This window comes from Arachis hypogaea, chromosome 18 (genome assembly GCF_003086295.3).
Source record: "Arachis hypogaea cultivar Tifrunner chromosome 18, arahy.Tifrunner.gnm2.J5K5, whole genome shotgun sequence".
Taxonomy (NCBI): domain Eukaryota; kingdom Viridiplantae; phylum Streptophyta; class Magnoliopsida; order Fabales; family Fabaceae; genus Arachis; species Arachis hypogaea.
The window spans coordinates 73,477,734-73,488,885 of record NC_092053.1 but is presented as its reverse complement, the minus strand read 5'-3'; the positions used below and the strand labels follow the sequence as shown (position 1 = coordinate 73,488,885).

General features: G+C 39.7%; 1 protein-coding gene across 1 annotated transcript; it reads left to right on the top strand.

The window, feature by feature from the left end:
- The first annotated feature begins 10,140 nt into the window (after positions 1–10,140).
- On the top strand, positions 10,141–10,917 carry LOC112770093 (uncharacterized). Its single transcript, XM_025814512.1, has 2 exons — positions 10,141–10,479; positions 10,561–10,917. The coding sequence occupies exons 1-2, from the start codon at positions 10,141–10,143 to the stop codon at positions 10,915–10,917; spliced, it is 696 nt and encodes a 231-aa protein (XP_025670297.1).
- Positions 10,918–11,152: the final 235 nt, after the last annotated feature.

Below are 11,152 nucleotides of genomic sequence, written 5' to 3'. Positions count from 1 at the left end.
CTCATTTCTTCCATCCAATAATTGCCTAATGAACCTGAAATTACTTAACAAACACATCAAGGCATCGAATGGAATTAAGGTGGATTAAAATCACCAATTTAAGGCCTAAAAAGCATGTTTTTACATTTAAGCACAATTTAAGGGAGAATTACAAAAACATGATAATTCATTGAATAAATGTGGGAAAAGGTGGATAAATCCCCCAAAATAAGCACAAGATAAACCACGAAAATGGGGTTTATCAAGGAAGCATAGTAAGCTTCTCTCATTGCAGAGTCAACCAGAGCCCCCACAGTCAAACTCTAAGTTTGGTGTTGGGAGGCTACAATCAAACTCTAAGTTTGGTGTTGAACTCCCATATCCAAACTCTAAGTTTGGTGTTGGAGAGTCTCAACAATGCTCTGAACATCTGTGAGGCTCCATGAGAGCCCACTGTCAAGCTATTGACATTAAAGAAGCGCTTGTTGAGAGGCAACCCAATTTTTATCTAATTTCTATTTTTATTGTTTTTCATGTTTTATTAGGTTCATGATCATGTGGAGTCACAAAATAAATATAAAAATTGAAAACGGAATCAAAAACAGCAGAAGAAAAATCACACCCTGGAGGAAGGCCTTACTGGCGTTTAAACGCCAGTAAGAAGCATGTTTTGGGCGTTCAACGCCAGAACAGAGCATGGTTCTGGCACTAAACGCCAGAAATGGGCAGCATCTGGGCGTTTGAACGCCAGAAATGCACCCTGGAGAAGAGCTGGCGCTGAACACCCAGAACAAGCATGGTTCTGGCGTTCAACGCCAGAAATGGGCTACAAATGGGCGTTCAACGCCCAGAACAAGCACATATCTGGCGCTGAACGCCCAGAGTTGTGTGCAAGGGCATTTTGCATGCCCAATTTGGTGCAAGGTTGTAAATCCTTGAACACCTCAGGATCTGTGGACCCCACAGGATCACCTCAGGATCTATGGACCCCACAGGATCCCCACCTACCTCCACTCACTTCTTCTCACCCCTCTTTCACACAATCCCATAAACACTCTTCCCCAAAACCCTTCACCAATCACCTCAATCTCTCTTCCCCATCACCTCTTCACCATTCACATCCATCCACTCTTCCCCATAAACCTACCTTCAAAATTCAAAATCAATTTCCCACCCAAAACCCACCGTTATGGCCGAAACTTACCCCCCCTCCCTTCCCTATATAAAGCCCTCCATTCTTCCTCAAATTCACACAACACAACCCTCTCTTCCCCTTCTTGGCGAAACACAACCCCTTCTCCCTCTCCTCCATTTCTTTTTCTTCTTCATCTATTCTTTCTTCTCTTGCTCGAGGGTGAGCAAAATTCTAAGTTTGGTGTGGTAAAAGCATAAGCTTTTTGTTTTTCCATTACCATTGATGGCACCTAAGACCGGAGAATCCTCTAGAAAAGGGAAAGGGAAGACAAAAGCTTCCACCTCCGAGTCATGGGAGATGGAAAGGTTCATCTCCAAAGCCCATCAAGACCACTTCTATGATGTTGTGGCCAAGAAGAAGGTGATCCCCGAGGTCCCTTTCAAACTCAAGAGAAATGAGTATCTGGAGATCCGACATGAAATCCAAAGAAGAGGTTGGGAAGTTCTAACAAACCCCATCCAACAAGTCGGCATCCTAATGGTTCAAGAGTTCTATGCCAATGCATGGATAACTAGGAACCATGATCAAAGTAAGAACCTGAATCCAAAGAATTATGTTACAATGGTTCGGGGGAAATACTTAGATTTTAGCCTGGAGAATGTGAGGTTTGCGTTTAACTTGCCTATGATGCAAGGAGATGAACGCCCCTACACTAGAAGGGTCAACTTTAATCAAAGGTTGGACCAAGTCCTCATGGACATATGTGTGGAAGGAGCTCAATGGAAGATTGACTCCAAAGGCAAGCCGGTTCAACTAAGAAGATTGGACCTCAAGCCTGTGGCTAGAGGATGGTTGGAGTTCATCCAACGCTCCATCATCCCCACTAGCAACCGATCTGAAGTTACTGTGGATCGGGCCATCATGATTCATAGCATCATGATTGGAGAGGAAGTAGAAGTTCATGAAGTCATCTCCCTTGAACTCTACAAAGTAGCCGAAAAGCCCTCCCCTGGGGCAAGGCTAGCTTTTCCTCATCTTATTTGCCATCTATGTTACTCAGCTGGAGCTTTCATAGAAGGAGACATTTACATTGAGGAAGAGAAGCCCATCACTAAGAAAAAGATGGAGCAAGCAAGAGAGCCCATTCATGGAGCTCAAGAGGCGTATGAAGCTCATCACCATGAGATCCCGGAGATGCCTCAAATGCATTTTCCTCCACAAAACTATTGGGAGCAAATCAACACCTCCCTAGGAGAATTAAGTTCCAACATGGGACAACTAAGGGTGGAACATCAAGAGCACTCCATCATCCTTCATGAAATAAGAGAAGATCAAAAAAGCAATGAGGGAGGAGCAACAAAGACAAGGAAGAGACATAGAAGAGCTCAAGGACATCATTGGTTCCTCAAGAAGAAAACGCCACCATCACTAAGGTGGACTCATTCCTTGTTCTTACATTCTCTGTTTTTCGTTCTCTATGTTAAGTGCTTATCTATGTTTGTGTCTTCATTACATGATCATTAGTAGTTAGTAACTTTGTCTTAAAGTTATGAATGTCCTATGAATCCATCACCTCTCTTAAATGAAAAATGTTTTAATTCAAAAGAACAAGAAGTACATGAGTTTCGAATTGATCCTTGAACTTAGTTTAATTATATTGATGTGGTGACAATGCTTTTTGTTTTCTGAATGTATGCTTGAACAGTGCATATGTCTTTTGAAGTTGTTGTTTAAGAATGTTAAATATGTTGGCTCTTGAAAGAATGATGACTAGGAGACATGTTATTTGATAATCTGAAAAATCATAAAAATGATTCTTGAAGCAAGAAAAAGCAGCAAAGAACAAAGCTTGCAGAAAAAAAATAGGCGAAAAAAAAATAGAAAGAAAAAGAAAAAAGCAAGCAGAAAAATCCAATAACCCTTAAAACCAAAAGGCAAGGGCAAATAAAGAGGATCCCAAGGCTTTGAGCATCAGTGGATAGGAGGGCCTACAGGAATAAAATCCTGGTCTAAGCGGCTAAACCAAGCTGTCCCTAACCATGTGCTTGTGGCGTGTAGGTGTCAAGTGAAAACTTGAGACTGAGCGGTTAAAGTCAAGGTCCAAAGCAAAAAAAGAGTGTGCTTAAGAACCCTGGACACCTCTAATTGGGGACTTTAGCAAAGCTGAGTCACAATCTGAAAAGGTTCACCCAATTATGTGTCTATGGCATTTATGTATCCGGTGGTAATACTGGAAAACAAAGTGCTTAGGGCCACGGCCAAGACTTATAAAGAAGCTGTGTTCAAGAATCATCATACTGAACTAGGAGAATCAATAACACTATCTGAACTCTGAGTTCCTATAGATGCCAATCATTCTGAACCTCAATGGATAAAGTGAGATGCCAAAACTATTCAAGAGGCAAAAAGCTATAAGTCCCGCTCATTTGATTGGAGCTATGTTTCATTGATAGTTTGGAATTTATAGTATATTCTCTTCCTTTTATCCTATTTTATTTTCAGTTGCTTGGGGATAAGCAACAATTTAAGTTTGGTGTTGTGATGAGCGGATAATTTATACGCTTTTTGACATTGTTTTTAGTATGTTTTTAGTAGAATCTAGTTACTTTTAGGGATGTTTTCATTAGTTTTTATGTTAAATTCACATTTTTGGACTTTACTATGAGTTTGTGTGTTTTTCTGTGATTTCAGGTATTTTCTGACAGAAATTGAGGGACTTGAGCAAAAATCAGATTCAGAGGTTGAAGAAGGACTGCTGATGCTGTTGGATTCTGACCTCCCTGCACTCAAACTGGATTTTCTAGAGCTACAGAACTCAAAATGGCGCGCTTCCAATTGCGTTGGAAAGTAGACATCCAGGGCTTTCCAGAAATATATTCATACTTTGCCCAAGTTTAGACGACGCAAACTGGCGTTCAACGCTAGCTCTCTGCCCAATTCTGGCGTCCAGCGCCAGAAACAAGTTGCAAAGTGGAGTTTAACGCCCAAACTGGCACAAAAGCTGGCGTTCAACTCCAAGAAAGACCTCTACACGTGCAACACTCAAGCTCAGCCCAAGCACACACCAAGTAGGCCCCGGAAGTGGATTTATGCATCAATTACTTACTTCTGTAAACCCTAGTGACTAGTTTATTATAAATAGGACTTTTTACTATTGTATTAGACATCCTGAGTTTTATCTTCGGATCATAGAAGTCTTGGTTACTCCGGTTCCCCTCTGGGGCCGAGACCAATGAACTCCATTATCACTTATGTATTTTCAATGGTAGAGTTTCTGCACTCCATAGATTAAGGTGTGGAGCTCTGCTGTTCCTCAAAGATTAATGTAAAGTACTACTGTTTTCTATTCAATTCATCTTATTTCTCTTCTAAGATATTCATTCGCACTTCAACCTGAATGTGATGAACGTGACAATCATCATCATTCCCTATGAACACGTGCCTGACAACCACTTCCGTTCTACATTAGATTGAATGAGTATCTCTTAGATCTCTTAATCAGAATGTTCATGGTATAAGCTAGATTGATGGCGGCATTCATGAGAGTCCGGAAAGTCTAAACCTTGTCCGTGGTATTCCGAGTAGGACTCTGGGATTGAATGATTGTGATGAGCTCAAAACTCGTGAGTGCTGGGCGTAGTGACAGACGCAAAAGGATAGTAAATTCTATTCCAGTATGATCGAGAACCTCCAAGATGATTAGCCATGCAGTGACAGCGCATCGGACCATTTTCACAGAGAGGAATAGGATGCAACCAACGACAAGGGTGATGCCTCCAGACGATTAGCCGTGCTGTGACAGAGCATTTGGACCATTTTCCCGAGAGGATTGAAAGTAGCCATTGGCACCGATGACATCCTTACATAAAGCCAGCCATAGAAAGGAGTAAGACTGATTGGATAAAGACAACAGGAAAGCGGAGGTTCAGAGGAACGAATGGATCTCCATACGCTTATCTGAAATTCTCACCAATGATTTACATAAGTATTTCTATCCTTCTTTTATTACTTATTTTCGAAAACCCCATTACTATTTTATATCTGCCTGACTGAGATTTACAAGGTGACCATAGCTTGCTTCATACCAACAATCTCCATGGGATTCGACCCTTACTCACGTAAGGTATTACTTGGACGACCCAGTGCACTTGCTGGTTAGTTATGCGAAGTTATGAAGATATGTTTAGACCGTGGTTCTGTGCATCCATTTTTGGTGCCATTGCCAGGGAATCAATTTCGAACAACAATTCACAACCTGAGTAACAATTTCGCATACCAACTATATCTTTGTTTGGCATCTTAATCATGAATTATGCACTTGTACTTTAGTGAATTGAGTTGAACTACTTAGTCATCATGGTTCTTAAGTGAATATAATCACATAACAAGGTATTTGTTCCTTGTTAATGCTTTACATTTTTTTTTGAGTTGACTTGACTTGATTCTTATCAAAACTTGTCACTTTTTTATAACAAGCACCTTATACATGTGATTAATTTTATTAATCCTAAGGGTGAATAAGTAGTCTCTTTTCATCATTGAATTGGTTATTGTTAATTGTGCCATGTTCTATTAATTTTGCGCTTTCAATTGCACAATTTCAATATCCAATATCTCATATACTAAATTCACTTTAGTTGTGGTTACCTAGGGTTATTTGTGCATTCACTCTTGCTTATGCTTTACTTGAAACCTAGGCCACTTGATTGAGGAACATGCTATTTCTTTTCCTTATATGGTTGACCTTTTCACCCGATCAATGTGTGGATTCTAGACTATGCGCATTTAGAATACACACACATTGTCTTTTATCATATCACCCCACATATCTTATTTTTCCTCAATTCTTGTTTTCTATAGCAACCCGGAACCCCGGTGCCTACCAGCTGAAGGTGGAGCCTTGTAGAGCGTGTCTTCACCCCCGGATTGAGTACATGCACGGAGGACCGTGCAACGTTTAAGTGTGGGGGAGGATCCGCAACTTTTGGGGCATAAATTTCTCTTTCTCAACACTTTGTATTATTTTCTAGTTTTTATTAGTTATATTTTTGTGAATATTTGTTAGTCTTTTATTGCATTATATTTTGCTTAGATTGCTTGTATATATCTTAGCTTGCTTATAGTTTTATTTGCATGTTGCATGATTAGATTGAATAAGTTTGGTAAAACAACAAAGAATTTTCAAAAAAATCTCTTTGTAGGCATCCCATTGATTAGATTTGAAAACTTATTTTTGAACTTGCTTGAAGTATCTTTTTATGGAACATAGAAAAGAGCTTGAACAAATACTAAGTGAGATTTGAGCTTTAATTATGTGGTTGCACATTTTCAACCACAAATTTTTGTTCTTGTGTGATAAACTCCTTTTATGATTGTGATCTTAGATTTGCTTTAGTCTATATGCCCTATATTTGTTGTTTTGAATGCATTTAGTATGATTGAGGCCATTTTTGATTTAAGCTCACTTAACCCATATGGCCAACCCTTGCATCTACCTTTGTAAATCACTTTTGAGCCTTTTAATTCCCCTTTGTTTTTATTTTAAGCACATCATTTTTCCTAAGTGAAAAAACCATTAATGTTCTTGAATTATATCTTTGATTAGCTTGGGTTTGAGTGTGTGTGTTAATCAAGTGTGGGGGAATTTGTGGGAAATCATTGGTAGTTAGTGCTTTAGGTGTTCATTGAGAAAATTTGGAAAATGGGTAATCACTCATGCATTCATCATTTAGAACATATGCATCTTCTTTGTCATAATAATAATAAAAAAAGAGAAAAAAGAAAAAAAAGAAAGAAAGAAAAGAAAAGAAAAGAAAAAGAAATGATAATAAGAATGTAAATAAAAGATGCATATGTGTGTGAATTGAAAAAGAAAGATGCATGAGTGAACATGAAAAAGGGATAAATGGGTAGTTAGGTTGTTTTGTTATGGGATGATATAGGATTAGGTGGAATGCTTGAGCTAATCAAAGATCCAATCTATTAGCCCACTAAACCATATTAATCCTACCCTTACCTAAGCCCCATTACAACCCACAAAAGTCCTCATGATATTTTCATTCATTCATCAAGTATTAGTTGATTGTTAGATGACTTGCAAATATTTGAGAAAGATGATTAAAGGAGGATTAAGTGATCAAACCCTACACACTAAGCGAATAGAGTGTAAACACATCCGGTGAGGGTTTCAATTGCTCAATTCTATGTTTCCATTGCTTATTTTGTATCTTTTTGCAAGTTGTTGAACTTAATTTTGAAAATTTCAAATCAATCTTTGGACATTGATCATATTGCTATATTTTCCTTGTCTTGGCCCTAAGTTCCTACTCTGGATTGATTGAGATTCTTTTGTTTGTTTTAGCCAAACTCAATAGGAATCATAGTGTAGATATGTATAGATAGCATTTAGTATAGTTACATGCATGTAGGTAGTTGCATTAATAATTACCCCTTCATTCATCTCCTTTGGTTGGTTTAGCATGAGAACATGCTTGGTTTAAGTGTGGGGGAATTGATGAATCCATATTTTACGATATATTTTGGTTTGATTTGAGTGGATTCCATCACATAAACCCACATTTATTCGCCTAAATAGCATGCTTTTGAGGTTTCTTCCTAAGTTGTGCTTGAAAGTGAAAACATGCTCTTTTGTGCTTAATTTAGTCAATTTTATTCACTTTAATCCCATTTGGTGCCTTGTATTTATTAAGTGATTTTTAGGTTTCCATGGCAAGTATAAGTTGAAGAAGTGAGGAAAAGAGCATGCAAAATGGAAGAATTCAAGAAATGAAGGATTTGGAAAGCTTCCAAACCTGACCTCTCTGTACTAAATTGGTCATAAGTTGAGCTGCAGAGGTCCAAATGAAGTGGTTCTAGCGGCATTGGAAAGCTAACATCCGGGGCTTCAAAATGATATATAATTTGATATAGTGGACATAAGTCTACCTGTGCGTACGCACAGGTACTTGTGCATCCGCACAGGTCCCTGCACGTTAGCTCATTAATGCAAATTACTGGGGGCGAATTCTGGGCCTTCAAAACCCAATCCAACTCATTTTCTGAAGCTATTTAAGGCCAAAGTGAAGAGGAATGAAGGGGGGACAATTAGGTTTAGCTTTTGTTATGTTTTCTCTTAGTTTCTAGAGAGAGAAGCTCCCCCCTCTCTCTAAAATTAGGTTAGGTTTAGTTTAATCTCCTTTAATTTTAGTCTTTAAATCTTATTTTAGTGTAGTTTCATTTATGTTTCCATATTGTTCTATCTTGTTCTTCTTCATTTCTCTTGTTATTTCCTTTATTTTGTCATTTTTATGCTTATGGAAACTCTTTGTTGCTTTAATTTTAATTAATGAAAATTTATGTTTCCATGTCATTTATTGCTTTCTCTAGTTGTTAATGGCACTTTCTTGATTTGGTAGTTTTAGAATTTATTTTAATGTATTTTTAATATTATTTTATTTTCATGCACACCAAGTGTTTGATAAAATGCTTGGCTTAGTTTTCCTTTAGTTTTTCTTCACTCTTGGCTTGAAATTATTGACTTTGGTGATCCTTGAGTTATTGATGTATATTCTTGTTTGATATATTAGAGTGAGTTAGTTGATTTGGTTTTCCTTGACTCTATGTGACCCCTTAGTGTTGACATAGGACTTAGGGATTGAAATTAACTATGCCTATTTGACTTATCTTCGATGTAAGGTTAACTAAGTAGGATTAACTCTTCATAATCATCATGTGTTTGTGGTCAATGACTAGGATAGGTAGCCTTAGCCTTCAATTACTTGCCAAGAGGTTTCTTACATTCTAAATTTCCTTTCCTTGCATTTAATTGCTTTGACTTTTATTTGCTTTGATGTTTAATTTCTTGCATATTTAGTTTTCGTACTCTTGGCTGAGAAATTAGATGTTTGGGTGGAATTGAGTGGTGGATGTCCATTCCGCATTGTGAGAGATTAGTTAATTGGTTTGGTTTCCATTGACGCTAGTCTTTCACTAAGTAATTAGTGAGTTGATTAGGACTTATGGATTGAGATCAATTATGGCTTTTTGACTAATTCTGAAGGAGGATTGATTGATTTGTATTGCTTCTACATAATTGCCATGTTTGTGGTCCACAACTAGGATAGGAAGCCTAGATTACCCAATTATTGCCAAGAGTTTCCATTTACATTCCTTGCATGTTCATTTACTTTCTTGCTATTTACATTACTTGCTCTCTTGCTTTCATTCCCAATCCCCAATTTCCCATGCTCTCTCTCATAGTCAATGACTGTACATTTAATTGCAACTCCTAGAGAAGATGACCCTAGAGCTAAATACTCTCGGTTATTTTGTATTGTGACATTATTATTTGATTTTGAGAAATCATTGTTGGTTTGGACTATGCTACCAACGAAGTGATGCTTGTCTTTGATTGATTCTGAACTATACAAGAATTCTCATTGTCACCCGCCGAACGCTCGAGCAGACGAACATTGGCGCCATCTGTGGGGACCTGGGGAATGTATTTCTTTCTGGGAGAAGAAGTGAAGGATGCACGTGAGGAGGAGGGAACTCGCCTGATGAGTAGGATAGCTTTCGTTGCCTCTTCCCACGAGCGCATGGAAGCCCGTTCTCGTAGAGATGACCCACCCTCTAGCTCCTATGAGAGACGTCCCTTTGGAGGTACAGGTGACGACAGTGTAAAGATCACTCAGGAACTGCGCCACCGGGTGCAGAACCTCAAAAGAGAGCTGGCGGCGAGGGACCGCAATCGGTCCGAGCACAGTAGAGACTCTCGTCCCAGTCTATCTCGTACCCGATCTTCCCTAAGGAGGTCAGAACCAAGGGGAAGGAGCCCCCAGAGAAACAACAAAAGAATGCAAGCTGACGCTCCATCACATACTACCCAAAACAGGTCGGAAGAACATGGAGAGACCCATAGAGAGAAAGCGAGAAAATGACGAGACCCCATCATCATGGGTGTGACCCCTTTTTGTCCCTTAATCCTGAAGGTTCGGCTGCTGAAGAATTTTGACAAGCCCATAGACATGAGGTACGACGGGACGAAGGACCCTCAGGAACATCTGGCAGCCTTTGAGGCCAGGATGAACCTAGAAGTTGTTGGTGACGCGGTCCAATGTCGAGCTTTCCCTATAACGATGGTAGGCCCAGCGATATGGTGGTTTAACGCGCTTCTGCAAGAGTCCATTACGGCCTTGGCGGATATATCTTGCAGTTTTTTAGCACAGTTCACCACACGCATCGCCAAGGCTAAACACCCGATCAACCTATTGGGTATCAACCAGAAAGCTGTGGAGCCAACCAGGAAGTTTTTGGATAGATTCAATGACGAGTGTCTGGAAATCGACGGTCTGACCGATTCAGTGGCTAGTTTGTGCTTGACAAGTGGCCTACTAAACGAAGACTTCAGGAAAGACCTTACCACCAAGCCCGTCTGGAACATGTAGGAGATCCAGAATGTGGCGAGAGAATATATCAATGATGAGGAAGTTAGCCAAGTGGTGGCAACCAATAAGCAGCAGTCGACCAACCTACCTCGCCGCCAACCAGTATATGCAGACAAACCAAGAGAGATACCAAAGGAAGGGGCATCAGAGAAGCAGTCCAAGCCGTTTTCTTGGCTGGGGAAGTTCACGAACTATACCCACCTCATGGCTCCTATAGTGGAGGTTTATCAACAAATAGCGGATAAGGGCATCCTATCAAAACCTCGACAACTGAATGACGGGACAGGTGGCAACAAGAGCTTGTACTGTGACTATCACGAAGGATTTAGTCACAAGACTCGGACTGTGTTGACCTAAAAGACGCCTTGGAACAGGCTATTCGTGAAGGCAAGTTGACTGAGTTCTCTCAGTTCATAAGGGAGCCGAGAAGAAGAGAATGTGAACAATTTGAAGAGGACCGAAGCCACGCCAAAAAGCCAAGGAAAACGTCCAATGAGAACCCTAACAACGCCTCGACGGTAGTCATTAACATCGTGGTAGGACGAGATGCACCCCCAAGTCAAAGTCGGCAGTAAAGAAGGATGCCAAGGTC

Excerpts from the sequence above, each read along its gene's own strand:
- LOC112770093 (XM_025814512.1), top strand. The coding sequence starts at position 10,141 with ATGAGGTACGACGGGACGAAGGACCCTCAGGAACATCTGGCAGCCTTT. Across the intron at positions 10,480-10,560 it reads ACGGTCTGACCGATTCAGTG|GAGATCCAGAATGTGGCGAG; the intron begins GCTAGTTTGTGC and ends TGGAACATGTAG.